Here is a 25,676-nt window from a genome sequence, read left to right on the forward strand (position 1 = left end):
GGTTGCAATTAGATACAAGTAAAAATAACTGATATGCGTTTCCGTTCTCTTTCCGCTCATAGCGAAAGAAATTAACCTATCATGCCTGTGAAAAGCAATAATATTTAACGTAATAAATCGATGAATTGCGAATCGACGTAATTTGATGAATAGCGCGCTGGATCTCCTCTTATCGAGAGCTCTCTCTCCCCCGATTCATGCGGACGTAAACACTCCACCACGATTTACACCCTGACACCCGAGATAAAACAGATAGAGACGGAAAAAGATCGCCGACGGAGCTGCAAAGAGTGGGAGGGCGGACACCGTTGAATGTGATATCTTAAAATTTCCTCTATCTGCTAATTTATGTCGATGGCACGTCGAGATGGATCGGTCGGCACCGCTAGGACGAAGTTGGGAATAATCGAAGTTCCTCGGTGGATGCGGACAACCAATGGCAACCACCGAGGGTGATACCATTCGAAACTTTGCCATCAGCGCATTGAAGCTTCAAACCCGGCAACCAAGCGAGCGAGCGATGAAGCCCAAGTCATGCCGAAGCAAACTGAATTACTACACGACAAGCAAATACCGCTTAAAAGCACGATTAGGATTTAAATAAAGATCGGATGCTTAATGCAACGTGGAAGGTCATGAAGGGATCAGTAATGCTCCATTGGTGTTGAAGCGATTCAGAAAATCGAGCTTTGGTGCGAGATTTCCTCAGATATTGACATTGTTGATCTATTCGATTGTTAACAATTATTTATTTATCATTGAATTATTGTCTATCATTAAATTACACAGGTCTGCAGCAGTTTAACTCTTTTTTGCGTTTTGGAAAATAAAAGTCGCTTTCTACGTAATTTTGTGCTAAATCCAAATTCGGTCGCAGAATTGGTCTATCACGTCAGATTATAGAGATAAATAGGCCAAAAATAACGATTTTGATTATGCTCATCAATTTAATGCAAGGGACGAAATTTTTTCTTCAAATTCTACAAACAGTATCTTAAAGTACTGGTTTTTATCTTTAAAATCAATTTGGTTTGTACGGTTTTTCTCGCAATGATATTGAAGATTAAAATTAGAGAATTTATAGCGCATTGTAACATAGCACTTTAGGTTAATACATGATCCTTTCAACTTTTGTGAGTGAATCCTAAATTTTATGAATATGAAATTTAGGATTCACTCACAAAGTTGAGAGGGTGATGTATTAACCTAAAGTGCTATGCTACAATGTGCTATTGATTTTTTAACTTCAAACTTTGATATCACCGACGAGAAAAAAAACGCATACAAATCAAAATTGATTTAGACATAAAAATTAGTACTTTAAGATGCCGTTTGCGAAAGTGGTAGAAAAAGCAACAAATCGATAAACATAGCCAAAATTTCTATTTTTTGGCTATTTAAATCAATATATCGAATATATTCGAATTTGGAGTACAAAATTATGTAGGAAACGACTTTTAAAGATGCGTACTTGTGTTATTAACTACATAATTTATAATTACAAGTTGAATAATATTTAAATAATTAATTTTTAAATGCTTTAATGTGAAACAGTGTTTAATTTTACATATTAAAAGCACATGATAATATTAATATAATGAAAATGAATGTAATGTATGTACATAATTTGTTAAAAAAAAAAAATTTAATCGTGCTTGTCTGAAAAAATATTTAACTAGTCAAGTAAAAAACGATGTTTAAGAGTATATATAATACATAAAAAAATATATATTTGTTAAAAATATAAAATATTTAGTCCGATACATTCAACAATTATTGACATTGGGTTGATTCAACAATTATTTAGTTATACAAAAAGGTACAGCCATTATTCAACCATTAACATTGTTAATCAAAAATTAGCTAAATAAACCAACTCAATATTTAGTTGAACGTGTCGGACTAATTACTTTAGTTTTTTAATAAATTTCTTTTTATTGTAATATTAATGTAAAGAAAATAAACGTAACACAAATTATTTGTTAAAGGAACAATGTGATCACGCACACATGAGAAAATACATTAGTCAAGTAAAAAGAACATATACGCAGACAGTTCCACATGTGTATGTACCTAAAACATTTTTAAGATCAATAAAATCGTGACGCAAGCTGACGTCCGATATATTCGCTGAAATATCCGCAATATCCCGACTTTTGCCCTTATCTTTCACTGGCGCCGCAGGTACGTCCCTCTCGACTGAGAAGAAATAAATGAGAAATGCTGTTGCTTTTCACGCGTATCGCCGCGCCTCGCGATTTTCTATCGAAAGGTGAGGCGGTGAGAGTCGCGGCCGCGCGCTGGTACAGAATGTCGCGGCGTGAGCCGTGAAGTGCAAACCGTACGATCCTCATCGCGTACTCGTTCCGGAGGAAACCATAGATCTCGCCGTGCCGGTGTATACTTCATGCAAACAAAATGGGAATGTTCATCTCCATCGACCAGGATTATCGACGTATGATGAATGCGAGGACCTAATCCTTTGCAGAAGTCGCACGTGGGACTCGAAGGGATCTAAAACTCGAGGCGGCGTAACCGAGGTTGGAAGTTTACATCTCGCGATTTTAACTTCTGCCTTTACGGAAGCACGAACGCTTCAGATAGATAATTGTGGGATCTCATTCTCGCGTTTGATTATTATAACAATTATAGAGGGACGTACAGAATGAGAAATTTCCTACTGATTGCGTGCACAATCTCCATTAAATGCGGAAGACATTTTTATTTTCTCATTTTCTGACGCTGTCGCGCAATCAAAGTAACGAAAAGTAAATTGCCTCATTCGTTGGAAAACATCGCTATTATTGCCATTAGTAGACCCAAGGGTTTAATGAATCTCCGTATTAATTCTGTTATGCATTCTCCGTTTTTCCTGTTTTTTCGCTCTCCGTGCGCAGCCACAAAAGCATATTTCCCGTTGAAAAGAGCCAGGAAATTATTTCCCTACTCGTCCTGTTTCAAGCCGATCTAATCATTGGATAGAACTAATCGACATGGAGTGGAAGATGGAAGAATAGGGGAGCGATTAATGCGCGCGCGTGCACGTGCGTCGAGGGCTGTTCGAAAGTAGTGCGGAAAGCCGCGCGTACATACATACATGCAGCGCAACATAATCTCCCGGCTGCACCGGAATTCAAAATCCAGCAGAACACAACGCGGCGAGTAAAGAGTAAGATGAAATTTTCGTAAATCGTTAAAACGCGCTTAGAGAGGGAGAAGTGAAATGATTGAGTGTTGATATAAATTTGGACGGGGCAATCCCATATTTTGCCAAGGAAACTCTATGATGAAGCTGCATGTGAAGTTCGGTTCATTTACGTCCTTGATACAAGAGTGACATTATTTTCGACAAAAGGATAAATTGCATACGACTGTACGGAGATAGTGGCGGCAAACAGGGAAAGAGTGAAAGAGAGGGGGGAGAGAGAGAGAGAGAGAGAGAGAGAGAGAGAGGAGTGGAAGATAGAGAGTAACGCGGCAAGCGTCTCCGTAATTAAGACGAATAATATTCGTTACGCGAATTAAACCGTTTACATTAGCGCACTGTTCCGCGACCAAACACGTCTTGCGCCGCCTAACGAAACAGAGGGAAACGCGAAGATGGAAGGAGAGCGGCTGGAAAGACTCGGGTATTTAACTACCGAATTTCAGCGTCCTAGCCCGCACGGAGATAATGCCGCGTCGGAGTTCCTTCTCCGTGAGTAGCAACTCCACGCGCGATGACGAACGAGGCGCGGGTGCCTCATCGAATTCGCCCCCCGTATTATACGCAGAAACGTGAGAACGCCGACGAGCACGATCGTATTAAGGCCGCAACAAATTTCGACGCAGGCTGAGTGCTCATTGCTTATATGAGCATCCTACGCGCGCCCGCCGCATAGAGAGACGCATTCACCGGGAGAACCACTAGTACAAACGATCAGACGAGGGAGCGGTATTTCCACTGATATTCACGACAAAGGATAAGGATTGCGTAATTGAGAATACGTACATCGAATTACGTCGATTCGTTGCTTGCGCGAATATTTACATGAATATGTGGGTAATTTATTTGTGTATCTATATACTTTCTTTTATTTTACGCGTTCAATTTTCATCATATTATTGTAACAATTTTTTTTAATATATATATATTATACTATTTAAGGATGTATGAGTTATCTCAAAGTATTATTGAAGTATTTAAAACTTTCATAGATTTTTATAGTATCGCATTTTAATTTCCGTGTAAAGTTTAAGCACAATTCTTTTGCTAGTTTAAAAGTTATTTAATTTTTACTTTTTTTTTATTGCTTTTAATTCATGTGTAAACTCGCGTTTCATAGTACTTATTTGCAAATTTAATGCGGAAGTACACGAAAAGAACAATTTTGCTGAAATACATATCCGATAACAACTATGTTGAACTATTAAAAAATTTATATTATATTGGTTGCAAGGTTAAGCTGCTTGTTAGAATGTCAAAACTTTTTGTAACAATATTATCATCCTTTGATAGTTCAACATTAAATTAGTTTCTGCTCTATATCAAGCTAAATTTTTAGATATACTAAAATTGTTCTTTCCGTGTAGCATTAAGAATAAAATAAAATTTTTTACATGTACTAATAAAACTCTAATAAATATTCGTGCAAAAATTTATTTGGATCCACTTGTTTGAAAATTATTTATTTAAGAATATTTATTACATATTTTTGAAATATTAAAAATTTAACAAAAATATTATAGATTATATTCTCACATATGTTCGGAGATTTAGAAAAAAATCTGGAGTCGATTTACTGAAATAATTAAAAGTTGTAAGAATTTTAATTTGCAACGGCTAAAATAGATAGAAAAAAATGATAGAAAATATTTTAAAATTTGAAAAAGTATAGTTCAGAGGTATAGAAAAATTATTTCTTTAAATAATTTTGACTTAAATAACTTTAAGTGAATGAATGATTCAAAACATGTTATGTAAAATAGAATTATTGTTGTTGCAAAATTATTATAAATTATATTTTTTATTGCTTTTTTCTTTGAAGCTGATTTCAGTATCGAAATTCGAATATTTGCGATCAAAATTTTTGTCAATAATTAAAAAAGAAATAAATCTAAGAAACTTTCTGCTTTTAAATTTTGATAATTTTTAATTTGTATTGTATAGCCATATCTATCCTTAAAACTATAACAAAATATCATAGGATAACATTATTATTTTTACGCAAGCCAAATATAAGCTCAATTTATCGTTATTTTCTTCTTTGCATCTGGTTTCAGGGCAAGAATTCGAGCATTTGCAACCAATACTTTTTGTCGCGGATTAGAAAAAAAATACATTAATCTGAGAACCTTTTAATATTTAAACTTTGATCATTTTTAGTTGATATTGCAAACTCAAAATATTTTTTAATTCACATTCTCATAAAATTTATTTTGCCATTGTATATTCTGTAAGCAACGCTTGCATAAATCGAGCGTACCTGAATCTTTATTAAAAAAAAAACATGTAAAGAATTATTACTGTCGATTAGTTCTCTCGCCGCTTTTTCTGAGCGGCTATCATCGCAAAGATCGCGTATTTTCACTATGTGTATTGAGGTGTTAATAGTAATATTAAATTTGTAATTTGTATAAAATTATGTAATATTAAGAGCTTCGTAACGCGCATGCCTGTTTTGTTTAGTAACAAAAATATAATAAATACTTTATCGATTTATTTTATTATAACGAACAAAGGGTGAATATAAATGTGTGTCTGTCAAACAGTATATCGAGAGGATACGTCGCTGGACGACAGTATAATAGAGAAAAAAGGCGTTATTGTCCACTCGAATATCACAGATGTAGTCGAATAAAGCAAAGTGTGAAATCCTGTTGTGAGCCAGGCTAAACCTTAAACAAACCAATGGAGATTTCCTCGGGGTATTGACGACAGTGTGTGTACAAGATATTGCAAACGCAACGACCAACGCAGTCGGCAACTCAAACAAACAAAGGGAACAAACGGTTCGCTTAAATTGTGCCAACACCGATCGATTCTGGTTAGCTATCGGATCTATGTGTTAAATGGCACCTAACAGATAGAACGCATAATGTTTGTTGACACTCATGTTGCTTCAGGTTTAATAACAAGTATTTAATAAAGACTTGCTCTCTATACGTTACGATTATTACAATCAAAGCAGAAAAGTATCGGTTGAAAGCGACATTTTCAAGATAAATTATTCATTTTTGTAGAGATACCATTCACAATGATTGAAGATATTTGAGATGTAATATTATTTCAGGTAAATTGATTCATACTTTTTATTCTTACTCTTTTTGCAATTATAATTGCTTTCGTACATTTTTTTTTATTCATAAATAAACTTGCTTGCTAGTGGAAGTAATCCCGTGAATACGCCGATAAATATCTTGTATCTGGCACAGCGAGGATCTGCGTACGCGCGAAATACGTAACTGTGCTAGTTATGAATAAGAATCAATAGCGCACTTCTACAGAATGTCGAAACGAAAATGCTGGTATTCTCTCAAGACGATACGGAAACTGTATGAGATCGTCGCACGGTAGAGAGACTCTGAAAATTATAGTCACGTTCAAACACCATTTCGTTTGGAATGGTAAAGCTGGATTTCGATATACAATAAAAGGGCGACGCTTTTTTTTTGCAACAGTTTTTATATTTCTATCATGCGCGAAAATATTTTACCGCGAAGAATAAACTCAAAAGCTCACGCGCTGTGGAGAATGAATACTAATCTATGATAATAATTTAGAATATAAAAGCAACATTTACCGACATGAATATTTATGGAGCAAATGTACTATGCGGAATATTAAACTTGGTCCATCAACAAACTAAGTGACAAATTGAAATGCATCACATTCTTGACTGATAAATTATAAGTTTTAATAGTATAACGCATGTATATTTATACAGCATTATACTTTATACATTCATTCATTACTCTACACTTTTTTTACTTTTACACATAATTTTATTTTTCAAACGAATATATCTTCTTTTCTTTTTTTTTTACTTGCCAAAAAATTCACCGGGCGCGCGAGACGGTGAATTTACGCACATCTCGTGCAATATTGCGACCTAATAGAGTGGGGGGAGGAGGAGGGGGAGTGAATAAAATGCGGGCGACACGGGATCGTAAAAAGCACGCGGTCGCGCTCGCATCTTTATTCGACGTTCGGATAAGAAATTCGAGCACGGGATGGAGGTAAAGCGCGAGATCGGGTGTGAGCGATCGTAAATTATCTTCCTACGTACGCGTGAGTGGACCTCCGTGCTTACACGTGTACGGCTAAGTGTAACAGGCGTCGCGACATTGCAATTACAGGCCACCAAGAATGGAAGATATAATATTTGATCTGAAGTAGAGGGCGAGAGCTCCGCTCTCTGTTCGTGACGGGAAGCAATCACGGGTCTGGAAGTACGATTGCGTTCCTGTAACAATGGGGATTCTGGCAACCGGCGTTTTTGGCGGAAGTTTCTTCGTTAAACCGATACACCGGGAAACGGCCATTGTCCTGATCCTGAAATGGTGATCGATCGCGACAACGCCCGTGAACGGCGGTATCCGTAAAAGCTGTAAAAAGGATGTTACGAAGAGGCAAACACGTTTAATGTATTTTCTTGCGACCGACGTTCTTGAGACTGTTGTCAAAGCAGCGAAGATATATCTGCCATAATGAAAGATCGCGTGTTCGATCGTGTTGATCAGTGTGTTTGGCGCTGAAAAAGTTTAGTAATAGCTATCAAATGTTCAGTGAAATCATGGCAATTGAACGTTTATTTAATGTAAGCAAAAATAATTTTAATTTTCTAAATATTTATCAAATATCAAAATTTGATTACTTTGAAGAGAGAAGGGGGTCTTGAGATAGATGTGAGATGATAAGATATCGTGATATGATTGTGTTAAATTCTAAAAGCACTTTTAAAATTACTTTGTCACAGTCTATTTAGACATTGTAGAATGATTATTGGTTATTAGTGTTCATTGCGTTTTTACAAAATTTGAATTTCAGGTTTGAAGGTAGTAGAGATTTTTACAAATGTATATTATTTACGTAATTTTGAGAAGTATGTTGGATATTAATTTTTAAATTTAATCTAGCTTGAATATAGCTTTTAAATAATGTAACTGAATTTAATGTGTGATGTAACGTGTGTCATGTTATGTACGAGAGAGTCATGAGCTATTTGCATTACTGATGTTATAACTGTTCTTGCGACTTTATAAACTTATAGTAGTAAACATTGCATGATGCTCACAAGTTGCAAAGGGATTATTATAAAAAGTTATTTTTTAGATCACTGAAGTTATTTAAAAATTCATTTTTTTAATAATGTATATTTTATAAAACCTTGTTTTATTTATTAGTAAGATTTATGAAGAATTATCATTAATTTGTGATTTTTTAATGATTAAAAGTACCTTTTATGTTATTAGTTGTTAGTATGCCATGTCGCTCTCTTTCTCCTACATTCTTCTCATAAACACGAGTACATTCTTTTTCCTCTCTTTAGTAATTTGTAAATTATATCTGTTCTATACAGGGTGTTCATTAATGATTGTACCCACTTTTTACCACAGGAGCATGATTTACCGACGGATATGTATTTCTAACATACTATTATATTAGAAAAAACAAGTGCGTGCTCCTACGGTAAAACGTGAGGACAACCATTAATGAACACCCTGTATATGTATATATATATATATATATATATATATATATATATACTCGATGAATTTATACTTATAAACTGAGATTAGTAGAATAAGTAAAATCTTTAAGGATTCTGTCTACTCGCCGCGGTCATATTGAAGTCGTGATGTCATAAGCATAAATGACATGTAATTTTGTCCGACGTGCTATTTGTAAATAAAAACAATTTGAATAAAGCAGACTAATCAGATGTCTTTAAAACATTTGTAAAAATGGGTAAGGATTATTTTTTTTCCGTCAATAAATAGTTATAAAAAGCATGTAAAGTGAAGCTATTCAGTCAGAAACACACGATTAAGTTAAAGTCTTCGACGTGTCATTTGTAAATAAAGACAATTTGGATAAAACAGACTAATCAGATAGCTTTAAAACACTTGTAATAATGGGTAAAAGCTATCTTTTTTCTGCCTAACAATCAGTAAATAATCGTAAAAGCACATAAAGTAAACCTTATTATTTAGACAGAAAAACAAATTGATAGCTATTGAAAGGAGTGAAAAATGTGTTTTTATGTATAAAATTCAAAAAAACTTTACTTGTGGTCTTATCATTTTTCATTAAGTATTACCGAGTTGTATGACACATGCATCTCTTTTCTAAAGTTGGTTATTTTGTGAATCATTAACATCTCGTGAATTTTGGCAATTATAATTATTTTTAATATTCTGTAACATTTTAAAATGATTATGACATTACAATGCATATACTAATTTATATTTAAATATGATTCAATCAAGAAAGCATTTCAATATCATAATTACTTCAATGTAATAGCAAGTTTACAAAAGTGCAAGAGCACTGTCATTGTAGCGTCACTGAGCGTGCAATTTGTAGACTGGTTGATTCGCCTAATATAAATAATTTTGATTTAAAAAGTATTATTTTTATATTAGGATTTTTGTCTTATTTTTAAGTAAGGAATACGTTATTGAAATTTTGATTACGGAACGCCCTGTATATTCAAATGTTAGTTGGTAAAATTTTTTTTTTATATAATTATGTATTAAACATGTCCATATGTATTAAAATATATATAATTATGTATAATTATATACAAATAATTTTTTACCGGGATTATTTCATTCAGTATTTAATAGCTATTACTAAACTCTTTTTTAGTGTAGGTATATTAGCGTTATTACATATACGTTCTTGAGAAATGAAAATGAATGTAATTAGGCAGATGCCTCCAATACTCTTCGATAAAAAAATGCAAGATGAAAGGAAGGGACATATATTCTTGAAATTGTAACAGTTTGTTTAAATCGTTTCGAGTTTAAGTAATTTCTTGCATTTTATTTATATCAATATCCTTCGTCTGCTTATCAAACTGGAATTAATCCCGCGTCTTTACGGAAATCCGCCTTGCGCGCTCGATACGAACGATCGGTATGGCACGACCAATTCGTTAACTATAATCGCGCCTCGCCGGCAGTTCCACACAAATCCCTTAAACAATATTGTAGAAACATCAAGTGTGTCTGTCCCGGTTATGTGTCGGCGTATATTTACCGATGATTTCCCGCGGATTTCCCGCGTCCGGCGAAATCACCGGGCTGGACGCGAGCGTAAACAAACGCGATAAATTGGCTGGTTAGCCGGGCAACACGGCCAACCGAAATACGAGCATAATGAAACGGTTTTCATTGGTCGTTGTTAACCAGCCGGGCATGCCTGTTGTACAGCGAGATTAAAAACAAAAACAAGCAACGCGGGGGAAAAAGGAGGCAAGAAAAAGCGGGCGAATCACCACCGCGCCCTCGCTCTCCGACGAAATTGCGATACGTATACAACATATACGTACTCCCCTCTCTCTCTCTCTCTCTCTCTCTCTTCGTTTATCCCTTCTCTCTTTCTCTTTCGCTAACGTTCAACTCCCGTTCGCACTCCGCAACCGACACCCGTCCCTCCCGTCGTCGAACCGTTGCACTTTTGCGAGTTAATTAATGATCCTGCGGTAATTGATTATTCCGCTCGTTTCGACGGCCGCTCGCAAACGTACATTGGATTTATCGCGGTTATAAACTTGGCTTCTGCGTATCGTTTGAATGGGATATTACGGTCGTGTATATAGGAAAATAACGAATGGAGATAGTCGTCCACGTGATTAATCTGAGTGGTATCTTTTTATAAGGACTCATGAGTTTGCGCGCAAACGGTGGCGGGCGAAAATTCGCGCACGGGAAATATTCACGGTCGTTACTATCAGTGGAAGTAGCTGTGAATTTATGAGCGCTAATTGGCCGCTTGAGCCTTAACGTCCGCGGATTTTCCAGCGGTCGCTGATTAATTATAGAATTTTGCAAAAATAAACACTAATTACGAGCCATAAGTTCTGCTCGATGTAATTCCTAATACCCGCTGGAAGATTCTGAGACACTGCACAAAAGGTAAAAACACAACGCTTAATAAACTTGTCACATTCCGTAATAAAGAACGTATAAAACAATTAATAAAATAAACAATGTAAATAAATAAAGTCGCAATTTTCAAGATAGAAAATATCCATATTTTTTATATTCACATATTTCAAGTTTGCACGTAACTCGCGCTCGACTATTTTGAAAGTGCGTTTCCATGTTTTTCACGCAGTAACACGTACGTATGTATAATTGACATACAGTTTCTGCCATTTTTAAAATAAGTGCATTTAATATTTCTGTGTATAATTGCTTTTATTCGAAATGTACATCTCGGTCGAAGGATTTGCAATTTTGTTATATAGGATTTGCGATTTTTTATATGTTTTAGCTGCATAATACGAACTTAAAGTTATTGAAGTTTAAAGATTAAAGTCTTTTTAAGTTTATTTTTTTATTTTTTAAACGACAAAAACTTTGATCGCAAATACTGTAATTTTAGCTGCGAAACCAGCTGTAAAAAAGAAGACAACGAAAAATTTGATTTACAATTGTTTTTGCATCAAAAACAGTCCTATTTTGCTGCAATACTTCATTAATATCCTTTAAATTATATTCAGCCAAAAAAAATTATTTAATTAAATATTTCTTTTATATCTAAAATGTAATATCAAAGAGAATCGCCATATAGATACAATGGCCATTCGTATCATCTCCGTTATTAGGTGACGAATTCTAGTAATTATTTATTTGTTCAATAGCCTACCATTATGTAGTGACATATGCACAATAGCTGACATTTGTTACAATGTAGTTAATTTTTTAACATTTCGATACTTTTTTAAGGAACATTTTATCATTTATTCATATTTTCTCATTCTTTTTATATTTGTACGTATTATCACATGAATGCAAGTATACTTGAGTTTTTTGTTTAACTTTTAATTTATCTACACATTTTTAATTATGCAAAATTAAATAATAACATGGGATTTTGCTAACGTGGGCCCTTATGTATAGAGAAAAGTGGGGTGAATCGGACATATTTGCAGTTTTTGCTCTCTATAAGGCGTAAATGAAGTCGTAAAACTGAAAATGCTGTTGGAAAGATAATTTAATTTCTTTCATTTCTGCTTCAAATTATTTTGACGTATCTTTCACCAATGTTGAACTATAATGGAAAATATGAAAACGCTTTTTTTGGTCCGATTTGAAATCATTGTTTGCAAATCGGATATTCTTATTTTTGTCAATTTTTAGACAGGATTTAAAAAGATTTTAATGTACTTTTTTTAGTATTGAGTAAAAACGAGCAATTTGACAGTCAAAAATAAAAATTTTATTCAGAAGGCAAAGTTGGTAACAGTTTATGTAATTAGGGTTGAAATTAATAAAATTCAAAATTTTTACTCCTTTTACATAAAAACATTTTCTATTTAAAAGAAAATTTTTGCACGATTGCTGAAAATATACATTTGTGTCTATTTTATGAATGTTCTATGAATGACAGAGAATTGTCAAATTGTTGTCACATATTTGGTCACATGTTTGTTCTCATAAGAACTTTACATTATAAATAGCACGAAAATCTGCTTAACTGTATTCATTTAAAGTCAAAAAGTCATATTTGGAACACGATCAAGAGGCGCGGTTGCGCCTTGCGCCACGTGACACGCGAAGGGAACATAGACCGAGCCTCTTTTACGCGAGTTAGATATACCCTACTCTCCCCTACAGACGTCTCAACAAGACTGATACGATCTCTTTTCAAAATTTACATATTGAAACAGTTATTCTATAGTTGATTACAGTATTACAATTTATAGTTACATGTATTATAGAATTTTAGTACTGCGGTCTGTATATGAAAAGCTTATGTGTACATACACCTTCAGCAATTTGTACATATTCTGCAATATTTTCTCTTAATTTTGAAATATACAATTTTATAAAAGTGCAGTATTTTTTAAATTAAAATTTTTTAAATTTATTCTTATGATGGATTATATTACCATCCCTGTTCCTCTTCGATCCATTATTCAGTGTCGCTACATTTTTATAAATTGTGTTCAATATAATAATTTTGACGTAACTTTATATCTAGAATCTGTTAAAGAACAGTTTGATGAACATAATCCTTGAGTTTGCAATCCAAAATGTTAATTATTAATAAAGTTATTTTAAATGGGTGGTCATAATATCACCTTCTCCTCTCCTTTTACAAATTTTAAACTAACTTCTCTCATTTTTTTTTCCTTTTATTTTTTTCTATTTTAATCACTGAAACTAACGTGATTACACGATTTTCATAAATTTGTTGCAAATCTTGAAATTCTTATAACTTTGATTATTAAAATTTTTACTGCTGGTTGCTTTAGTAAACCAATTCCAGATTTATTTTCATAAATCTTCAAACATATGTGAAAAGAACTCGTAAAATTGTTGTTACTTCAAAAATACGCACTGAACATCCTTATAACGCGAATTTGCTTCTTTGAAACACAGAAAGGAACATTCCGTTTTCTTAATTAGGTTATCAGCGAGATTGTTCGATTTCTCACAGGGATAACAAGGACGACAGTTGCGTTACAATCGGAGCACGGCGTTGCGAATACTGAATCCTAATGCAGTCGCGTTTATTTGCGCAATGACTGCGAGAGCGGGGCGGCACGGTAGGAAACTGTGGCGCGCGGCATCCGCCCCGTACTTTCTCGACCGAATTGTACCTACGCATGCATTCGCCGGCCTGTATAGTTTCAGTCCTGTTTCATGTGTGTGTGTGTCTGTGTGTATGTATGTGTGTCACTATGGTCATGACCAGCAACGTCATCCGGCATACAGGATGACGTATAGTGATGCAGTGATAGTTTGCCGCTATTTACATGGATCTCGTCGCGGATAAGAAGATAATGAATGCGATTTCCGCGAGGGTGCAAATCGACCGAATGGCGACGTATTGTGTATAATCGTCCCTGGCACATTTCACAGAAATAATACGATTACAAGACAACTGAGGAGAATCGCATTACTAACGAGACACCCCGTACTAGCGCAGACACGTATCCGTATATGCATAACTTGCTGGCTGCCATGGAAATACCTCGCTAAGGATAGTTCCGCCGTGGGAACGAGGAAATTCCGGATCTGTTGTCAGAAACGGAACACTCGATATATGTTGAAATGTTAAACATGTAAACATCGCGCGGCATTATCTTGCATTTACTGGACATACGGGCTACATGGAAAATCAACGTTTTGACAGTTTCGCGAAAACTAAAGGGCCGACCCGAACGTTGAATTAATTTTGACACACGCGAGCGCGCGGCACTACAGTTTCGGCAAAAAAAAAAACGTCATTTTTTATACATTGCAATAATTTTTCGGACTTATATGCAGCGTCGCTTTATTTTATATTTTTAATTCGATATACGCGCGCGCGCCCGTAAATCTAGAATTTTTTTGCCCGCGCGCGAATTGCAATGGACAGGAAGATTGAAATAGTCAAAACGTACGATAATGCCGCGTCTGTCACGCCGTTAGCGGAACGAGCTCCCCGTCATGGAAATGTTTAAATGGAAGCTTATGGATGGGACCGTCGCGCGTCTACAAAATGGACAGCAAATCGCGAAGTCAGGTTTAGCAAGCTAGATTGTCAGCGCAATCAGACCTCGCGCGTCTTCCGTTTCACATCAAGTGTCGCGGGCACAAAAGCGGTTCCTGACATTCGATTCACGTGGCAGTAGAGAAATCGTTTACACTGCCGTCGCAGTTTCAATCAACGGAATGGTCATTTTTAATTTACTTTTATTCTGAATTTCCTTCATGTTTTCTTATATGACGAAGATAATGAGCGACGCAAATTGGCCCGACTGAATTTTTGACGCCATGAGCAAACGTTACAATCGAGCGTCAATTAGACGTCAAAAGTTATTTTAATTGCACGCTAGTGTGATACACATTAATAAATACGCGGCTTGTTCAAGTGGAATGACCCTTAAAAAGCCGAATATACGTTAATAATCCGTAAATCTGTTTATAGGACCGTGCAGCAAAAATAAATTCTGTCCAAGTAATTATCACGAGCAATTTGAATCAATTACCAGGGCATTTAGTCAATGCGCCGGTTTATTTATCGCGATGATAAAATATTAATCTCAAGATGAGAGAGATTTCTCTCGGGAATGGCGCGCGCCATTGTCTTATAAAGTACCGCTGCGCGATCCGGAGAGTTCACTCTCAGTCGCTTCTTCAAAATAGATTGTCCTATTCGCGTTGTCCATTTAACCTGTTACTAACTTACCAACGCCCGAGGACGAGAACGGGATACAAGTTCGGGAAAGTGCTAACGCGAAACTTGGAATATCTTCGCCTGAAAAGCTTCTCGCTTGATTACACCTCTCATGTCAGGCATGAACGAACATTGTTGCTTATAATGTGCAATAGTCTAGCGTCTATCTGAAATATAGCCGTAAATAACATGATGATGGTAATGAAGAAGCTGATAACAGTATCTTTCGAAATCTATGTCGTTTCTCCCTAAAATTAATGCGAACGTCGTCGTAAATTAATAATAATAATAATAAAATATATGCAAAGTATTAATGTTATTGTATAATTGAGGTAATAATTTATACTTTAAAGTTTACTTATTCTACGTATAATTAATGACCGATACGTTTTTAAAATTATACGAATTTAGTCTCTGTACCATTAAAATATCAAAAAGGTGAAAATAACAAAATAATATTTTATGTAATTTTAATTTAAGCAAAAAATTACTCGCCTTTTCAGAGTGTTAAATTAATTCTCTTATGAGAATATGTAACATGGAAAATTGTGAAAATTATGATATATTATAATCAGTTTCAATATTTTCATTGAAAATTATTTACTTTAAATGTGTTAAAAAAAAATTTTGATTCGAAAATATTATAATTTTTAAATAATATAGTTCTACTTTACTTACAATTATTTTTTGACACGATGCAATTGCTTATTAGACAATTATATTTCTTAATTGCTCAAAATTCTATTCTGGCATAATGCTATGTTTGCCACTATCTTCCTCTTTTCTCTTGTTCTGTTAAATACAAAAATATTTTCTGACAATTTTATCCAAAAATAATATATTTCCGTAATTTATATTTACATACTTATATTCACTTCACATTCAACTCCTCTTTCCGACAAGCCACTAGATAAATAGACTTTGTCCCCATAAAACAAACATTTATACACGGATTTACCGTGAAATCTGAGAGCGATGAACTCAACGCAATTTATCGTTAATTGCCGCAAGCCTCGCTCGACGAGCTTGATAATTCCAGCTTAAATGTTTTAACGTGGATAGTACCCACTCAGCTTGACGACAAATCAGAAATTAAAGCTGCAGACATATTTTTGGTAAATTCATTATGTTCGTTACGACGAACACTGAGCGTAGAGATGTATCGCGGCTCGATTGAAACATTCGTTAAGGATTCAATGGTACGGAAGCATGAATGCAATTAACTGCACGCCATGCAATCAAATATAGAAACGGAATTAACCGTGTATATGAGCCGATGGGACAAGGAAATGCAGTAGAGAAGAAAAGAGGATAATTATGTGCATTGTTATTTCAACTAAAGCTATAAAAAGCTTATGAAAGCCTATTAATAATTAAAAGAGATAAATCATTCATATCTTCGCTGCGAAACAACTCTCATGTTGTAGCGATAGAAAATTAAGATGTCAGTTTAATTATTCATCTCATATCCATCAAAGTAAATGATTTAAAGGTCCATTTAGTTGCGATACCCTTTTAAAATTTGATCATTTTATAAAAGAAAATCAGAGAATAATTACTCCTCTTAAATGTGCTTTACTCGGCTGTGATAAAAATTATAAGTAGCTAATAGTATGAAATAAAAAAGTTACATACGTAATGAATGGCTCTCGCCGAAACAATTGTATAAATATAAATGATTGAATGTATTCGAGGCAATATTTAGACCGCTGCGTTTCTTTCCGTACTTCTGACAATTTATACAAGTTTTGAAAATATACTTCGGAGAGAGCGGAAACCAGAGATTACCGAAGACCAATCAATTTGTTAGAATTTCCGGATGGTATCGAGCAGAGAACGGTCGGAGAATGGGAGAGGCTCATTTATTTTAATTATACGTACGCTCGTTAATGTATCTTACGGTAGTACAGGCGAACGGAGATTATCGAGCTATCGACACTTCGATATGCGCTCTATATCTTGCGTGAGCAAAATGTAGATAGTAAAATAGAAAGAATTGCTCTGTGAATAGAAAGAATTACCTCTGCATTTTATGTACACAATAAATTAAAGATGTAGGCAAAGAAAATTGAAAGAAATACGTCAATATAAACTCTTGTAATGATAATAAATAAAACCTGCATATACACACATAAATACATACATTTTATACATTCGCATGATTCATACACAATTGTATGGATAATGTAGAGGAGAGGGTAGTATCATAGCTTTTGTAGGTATATTACGGCCGTTCGTAATATCTCAGTTATTAGATAACGAATTCCAATGATTACTCATGGAATTATTTGTTTAGTAGTTCTCTTATCTTTATGTAATGACGATAATGTGCCAACACACAATAGCTGGTCTTTGTTTTATAAAACATTTTTATTTTTGAACATTTTTAAACTTTATCAAGATGTATTCTAGAATTTAATTAGCATTCAATTAATTAGCATTCAATTTTCCCATTCTTTTTAAACTTGGATATATTATCATGCAAATATATGCACAGTTGGATGTATCTTTTATTAGTTAATATTCATTCTTGCCTCTACACACTTTGAATTATGCAAAATTAAACAATAACACGGAATTTTGCTAATGTAATTGCTTAAACGTGCTGACGCCTAATGTGGTCCATTTTTCGAATTTTCATATTGAAGAAATTATTTATTAAGTTTATTGTAGTACTAATCTGTAATCTACATTTATTATAGATATTTAGTACTACATTTTTGGTCTACATGTGGAAGAATTTTGTGTACGTACCTATATTTGTATTTATTCTGTAATATTTTCTCTTTATTTTGAATAAATATATAATTTTTTAACAAAACATTGTGTGTTTTTTAAAGAAAATTACTTGTTTAAATCTATCTTTGTGGTAAGAAAGTATTGCATCACTACTCCTGTTTTTCTTTGGTCAATGTAGCGTCGTTTTTGTAAATAACATCCTAAGTAATAAGTATTTTATAACTTTGAATCTAGAACCGATTGCAATGAATAACATTGACTAATGTAATCATTAAGTTTTTAAAATATTAATTATTTAAAAAGTTATTGTACAAAATATTAATTGGGAGGGGGGAGGGCATATTATCATCTTTGTTACATAATGCGTATATAAATAAGTTGAATAAAAAATTATTTTTGTTTTTAAAAAATAATTTTCGATACACATTAAATACACCGTAATTATGTATATTCAATGAAGACAGAATAATAATTAGGACTACTTAAAAAATAATGAAAAGCAGTTGAAAAAACTTATTGACATCTTGTTTAAAAAATGTTGAATTTAGACATAAAACTTGTCCGTAAATTTTTTATATATACGTATTTCTACAATGTATTAAGTAACTACATAATTTAAGAAAAATTTTTACCCAAAGTATCTATAAAGGTAAGTTTCTAAAATTAAAAAAAAAGTTTTAATACTATAAATGTTGTGAAAACTCGGTATTTAATATAATACAATTAAATGTGCTTTTTATACTACGGAAAAGTTGAACAAATTTAAACGTATTTTTCATAATATTATACAGTATTTATTCCTAAAAGGATTGTAGAATTATAAAGTGAGTTTTAAAATATATGTAGATTGATTGATAGCTTTATTTACATGCACTTATAGGAAGTATTATATTATGTTCCACAGAATATATTTCTTAAGTATTTTAAGTGCATTCTACATAAAAAATTTTATATCCTGCAAGAATCGATACTGGAAGGCATTAAAACAATATTCAGATGTAAGAAGTCTGTGTAACTGCGGAGTTCAGCGGAAGCTGGTAAATATGGTACTTTAGATCATGGATGAACTTAAAACTCTTCATGTGGTCGGCGACCTGTCTTTCCGCGACAACTATGCTGTTTTATAGCGAATCCCACTGTCTCGACGTATACGAGCGTCTCGTGTCTCAAATTCGTCGATTGCTAGACGGGAGTAAGTTTCAAAACTCGGGACGCTTTAATCGCAAAACGTTCCAGCGTTTTTCTCGCGTAACACTGAAGTTGCAAAAACTCCTTACACTGTGAAACAGTTTCTGAGGAAAATCTTGAAGCGCAAACTTTTCACCAAAACTGTCCATGCACCACTGCACCGAAACTCAGCCCCAATTTTTCAGATCACTTTAGGAAGACCAAGATTGGAAGGAGTAAGCCAGCAAACATAAGTAAGTTCAGAATCGATTGTTATATTCATTGAGATACATTGCGGTTTAATAGCATGACCAATTAAGATTTGTGACATATTTCTATTTGCTACGTCCATAACATTTAACATTTTTATATTTCTTTCGGAAAAATCGTTTTTCGAAACTGCCGTTTGCGCTGACTTTGCTCTGGATGGATACGCTATGCAAAGAGAACAAAAAAATGCATAATACTGATTTTTTTCATAAGGAAAAAAAGTCGGGAGTCGTTTTACTGTATACACAAGCAATCGAAATATTTTCTAGCATTTTTGCTTTATGATTGAAGCGCAAAGCATCATGTTAAATATTTTGTGATAAATAATACCTATAACTGATATTATCAGTACAGAGATGTAAAAAAATTTCGGTTTTATTGATAGGTATCTTTAATCTGACACATAATCATACCGAAGCAACCAGGTGGCGAAAACGATGCATAACGACACGCTACCGCGGAATAATATGCAAATCAACTAGCAGGCTGACGCTCGCAATGTGTCAGAACGTTGCGGAAATTACTGATGAAAATCCTGCTTGATATCTACCTAATTAATAGTTACAACATGATTGAATTGTCGCGAAATTGCAGAAAGTCGGCCGCGGGGTAGTATATTATTTCCAGATAATCTGAACTATAAAAACGCATTGCGTATTTTTCATTTTTTGTAGCAGCAAGCACTGTTTTTCTTTAATATTAAGAATCGCAGCGTTTTGTTTCGCGACACAATGACGTCATAGTTAGCCAGACATTCGCATCAGGTATTGCAATCTTGTAAGATTTAAGCAAAACCGGATATGAAATGATACTTGTTAAACATGAAGAGATACGGAATCTGAAAGCGTGCGATAGACCAATTGCACGTGTAGTGCCGCGAAATCGATTTGTGCGACGACGACGACATGATCTATTCGTTACAGCGCGACCTCCGGCTTCTAGATTCTCGCCGAGTTCTAGACTCTCGAGTAATTGTCAAGTAATTATCCTCGAATAATTGGCGCTTAATAATCTGGCACCGTTTGTCGTCTAAATTGCCGCGCTCTTCATCGTAAAGTCGTAATACGCTAGTCAATTAATTCGACGCTGGTGATTCAATCTTTATCAATGTAATGTCGACGAAAAGAAATATAGAAATGACGAATACTTGTTAATGCAAAAATAGAAAATACTTGCTATAATTGTTAAAGTAAAAATAGAAGATACATGTTATCATTGTAAAAAAGTTTCTCAAAATTCGAAAATTTTTGCGGGAACGCGTTGAGCAAGAACTATTATGATTTCCAATTTATCGTAGAAAATAAATGATTTTTGTACAATTTTAATTATTATGCCATTTTACTTTAAATTTAATAATTTCATTGAATTTATTTGTAACATGTGCTCGAATAAAACGTCATGATTACATCGACATTTCTGATAATTGTAACTCTTTCTAGGAATAAAGCATCTAATTCATGCCTTGCTAATTATAAATTTTTAATTAAAATTTTAAAATTTAAAATAACGGATCTAATATAACGGACTAAAATATCGCTCTCAAATCCAACAAAATTTAGTATTTTTGTTCATCATATTGAACTTTGAAAGACTGATTACAAATTCATAATCAGTGACTCGAGAAGCTCTTGGAATATGAGTTTATTCAAATCCACGAAAATTTTACATTTGGTCTGTCATATTAGATGTCATTTTCAAAGTAAATATTATTTTTTTATACATAGTTCTTACGTTGATCTTCAAAATGAGCCCAGAAAGGGCTCGCTATCTTAATTTTTACGGAAGATATGTGCATTTTTCACTTTTACCTTATTTTACGAATCTTTGATGCAGTATGCAGATTAAGGGAAGAAATTCCTAAAAGTGTTAATTTTTTGTGAAGATTCTTATCATTTATCTTTAAAATGAGTCTTAGGAAGAAGTTGTTATCTTCATTTTTGTGGAAATAAATTTTTGAAAGTTTTGGGATATATATGTGTCACTGCAGGCACGAAAGAGTTATAATATAACATCAATCAACAGTTCAAAATTCAATTTGGGACATACAGGACTTTTGACACGAGATCTAATCGTTCTACGAGATTCAGTTAAGCCTTCCGTACATTTTTCCGCTTTCAAAAAATATCGGGATAAAGTATTTGCGTTACACCGCGAAAGATCTTCACGGCGAATGTGTAATCGAGCAGTTGGGAACTCTCCTAAAATCCCGTGGCATTCTTCGCGGTGAAGCATCACGGTCGGCGAACGAGACGGAGGACTACGTTCCGAGATTCTGCATCGCATTTCTTTCCGAATGCCGGTGTACTCGGGAAAGACGCGGCGTTTAAAATGTCGGACATTTTCGAGAGCAAAGTGCTCCAATGGCGTAGAGAAGTGCTCCCGCGGAAGTTTCCGCCATTTCAAGGAAGTGTTTGTTTTTGACGAGGAGCAGTTCCTGTGACGTCGCGCGTTCACCCTCACGCCGAGACGCATCGTCGCAAGTCGGTTTGTCGTCGCGCCGCTGTTCCGCCACGTAGCGAATACTTTGTGGAATATTAGCCCCCGAAAGTACTCGGGGAATACGTAGATTAGTGAGACCCATAGTCTCGCCCTGATCCTACGCTGCTACGCTGCTCCCTAATTTCTGGGACGCGCGAGCCGCCTTCTTCTGTAAGTTATGTGTTCACGAACTCGCGCTCTTACCTTCTGCACGGTGTGAAGGCATGTAAACGCCCACTGCGAAGTGTTTTCCATTTCGCCGGTTTCGCGAGAGCGAGCACGGGCATTAAAGTGCGATCACTTGTAGATCATGCCATTGTTACCGGCTAATTGAAATTTTTTACAAAAAGTTATTTACGTTGCTTACTAGATGTGGAAAGTATAAATATGATATTGTCAACGATCGCGATGGTAAAATTTCTTTGCAATTTTTATTATTATGGCGATATTACGACTCCCCATTTACATGTTGAATAACAATTTTGTTAATAATCATAATGATATTTTGAATTGAAAACTCAATGATTATACATTAGCGTTTTATTTAATCAATTCTGGAGTCTTCTCAAAGTTATGAAATATTTAATATTTATGATATTATTTATAAAAAGTGTGAAGACACTAAATAATAGATTGAAGAGAAACAGTAGTAATAAGACTTCTCCTCCTGACAAAAGATTTACAAAATTGATTTTCTTTACAAAATATACAATGTTTTGTTAAAAAATTATATATTTATTCGAGATAAAGAGAAAATATTGTAGACTATATACAAATGTATATATTTTACAATATTTTTCCTTTACCTTGAATAAATAAATAATTTTTTAACAAAATGTATATTTTTTAAAGAAAATTAATTTTGTTAATTTATTTATGTACATAACCCTTTCGGGTATAGATTGCAGTAAAAAGTCTATAATACATGTAATATAAACTATAGATTAACCGCAGAACTATTATACAATAAATTTATCGAATAATTATTTCAATATAAAATTTTGAAAAAAATGTACTTGGTCCGCTGAACATTAGCATATTTAACAAGTTCCGTCTCTTTTTCTCTTATCAATGATGCACATGGTTATTATATTTGTGACAAATTTTTATTGCATAATAACTAAAAAGTTACAAAGAATATTGTTATAGAGAAAACGATATAATATACAAATTTCAATGAAGAATCAAAAATATTCTTGTTAAAAGATTAGACGACTTTAGCGATTTTAAAACATCGATTCTTTTATAGTTTAAATCGAGTTTATACTTTTAAAAATACAATTTCAATTATTTTAACCAAAAATTCCACAAGCTTTATGTCACAAAGGCCAGTATTCATAGTCGATTCTTATTTCAAGATCTGAAGTAATATCTTAAGCTATTAATCCGGCTTTCAGATTGATTAATGACGTCTTAAGATAATATTTAAGACGATCTTAAATATAAGAATCGACTATGAATACCGGCCAAAGCCCAATTTAGTAAAGTGCGCCACCGCGTCGAGGATCTTGCAGCTCTGGATGCTAAATTCTGTCGATATGTATAAGCATTTACCTAATGAGAAATAGATTTCGGCAAGTAATTATAGGTAGCATTAATCTATATTGAAAGAACAATTGGAAAGACAGTTGCATGGTCCAGGAATAACAGACTAAAGATAAAATTGTTTTATGAACAAAAAAGTAGTAACTGAAACTTTGAAAGTGTTTTCCTTAAAATGACTTTTTTAACTCTTACTTTATTGAAGAGATATTTGGGTACCCACTTCATTTGTAAAACAGTTTATGTAATAATGGTCTTAATACGCTGAAATTTTACAAATGAACTACATTTCTTATCTAGTTTTTGCCAAAAACACTTTTTGAGATGATTGTGACTCGCGCAATCGGAATTTATTTTTTTATATACCTATTTCTACCAAAACAGGTTCTTGTTTCTAAAAGTTTTTGTTTTTTAATTCATAATTTTCTGTTCGAAAATTGGTTTGGTTATTATTAGTAAAAATAATGCAGTTGACAGAAGTGAAAATTAGTGGCGTTACGTTTTGTTTCTTTCACCAGTAAAACCAGTAGACGTTCCCAAATAGTTCGAAACGTCATAAAGATTTTTAGGTTTAAAATTGCGGATATTTCAACGTTATCGCAAGTTTGTAATAACATTATAGAAATCTTTTGTAACTCCCATACAATATTACAATGTTTCAATGTAAGGTTTATGTAACGTTTTTCTAATTTTTCAATGCTGAGTTATGATTCTAACCTTCTCTTTTTATAACAAATGTTATATTAACGATTTTAAACTCTTCCCCTTCTTTTTCTACTTTCTTCTTTTTATGTTCATCTTTTTTCCGTATTTAAAAACTTCTTTCTTTCTTCTCTTTTTATTTTTCATTATTTTATTTTATTTTTTTTTATTTAACTTTTAATTTTTTAATTATCCAACCCTGCAAATGAGTTACCAGAGTTTGTAATACTGTGCGATGCAAGATCTCTCTAAAAATCATTGATCAAGAGACGCGGCAATCTCATACGGTCCCGTAAAATAGGCGATACTGCGCGCTGTTTGGGCCTGTCTGGGGTGCACGTGCGCGTCGGGTAGAGTGAATGACCGAGCGACTGAGAAGAGTGGGGAGGTCGACCTAGACGGCGTGCTGCCACCTATCTTACAGGACCTTGCGCGGTCAACAACCAAGTGTCCCGAGTAGGGCATTTAACAGAGACGGCATGCATGTAATGCAGAGTCTCTCTTGCTACGCGAGACTACCATCTCTTGATCAATGATTTTTAGGAGGATCTACTTGCATTGCATCGCAAACTCTCGTAACTTATTTGCAGGGTTGAGAAATTAAAAAGTTAAATGTTAAATTATAAAGTTAATAACTTAGTTTATTTTAAATTATTTAATTTTTAATTTTAACTAGTTATTTTTGCAACACATGAATTTTTATTTATTAACTTTTTACTTAAGTTGAAAATTTATTTTTATAAAAAAATTTTAAAAGAAGGAAAGACAAAGAAAAGAAAGAAAGACAATGAAGACAAGGAAAGAAGCACAGCAAAATACATAAAAATAAAGAAAAAAAATATATGCGGGACAATAAATAAAATAATAAAACTTTTTATTAAAAACAAAAAAATAAAATACTTTTTAAATGTTTTTTGGCAAGATAATATTTCGACATTTGATGAAAAAACAATGTTTCATTTAATAAATATTTATTTTTATATCAAAATTTCGAAATATTATTTGATTTATTTGATAGAACATTACTTAATAGATCATATTTTTACAATTGATTAAAAATAATAAAAAAGCATTTCTATATTATTTACGTTTGGTAAAATTTATAAAAAATATATATAATATGTATACGTGTTATTCTGTAAATAATTATTACAAAAATTTTTTATAGTTATAAATAATTCTTTTTTTTTTTATATTTTCAGAATCAACAGGAAAAGAAATACAGAAGCAGCAGCAAAAGCAGCAGCAACAGTAACAACTGACAATGAGTGAATGGATCAATTGAGCAATTTGTTTAAATAAAGCAATTTGCTGTTATTATTCGATTATCTCTTTGTTCAAAAATAAATTTTGTTACTGATACCAGTAAATGTAATGCAATTGGCAGAAGTAAAAA

General features: G+C 33.5%; 1 protein-coding gene across 1 annotated transcript in view; it reads left to right on the forward strand.

Moving 5' to 3' along the window:
• LOC105199559 overlaps positions 1–25,676 on the forward strand; it is a 379,163-nt gene extending 353,487 nt beyond the window's left edge. The window contains exon 5 of the mRNA XM_026134943.2: positions 25,483–25,676. Within this exon, the coding sequence (XP_025990728.2) occupies positions 25,483–25,535 (53 nt within the window). The 3' untranslated portion in view covers positions 25,536–25,676. The remainder of the gene's footprint in view (positions 1–25,482) is intronic.

The sequence above is a fragment of the Solenopsis invicta genome, chromosome 16, assembly GCF_016802725.1.
Source record: "Solenopsis invicta isolate M01_SB chromosome 16, UNIL_Sinv_3.0, whole genome shotgun sequence".
In the NCBI taxonomy this organism is placed as follows: Eukaryota; Metazoa; Arthropoda; class Insecta; order Hymenoptera; family Formicidae; genus Solenopsis; species Solenopsis invicta.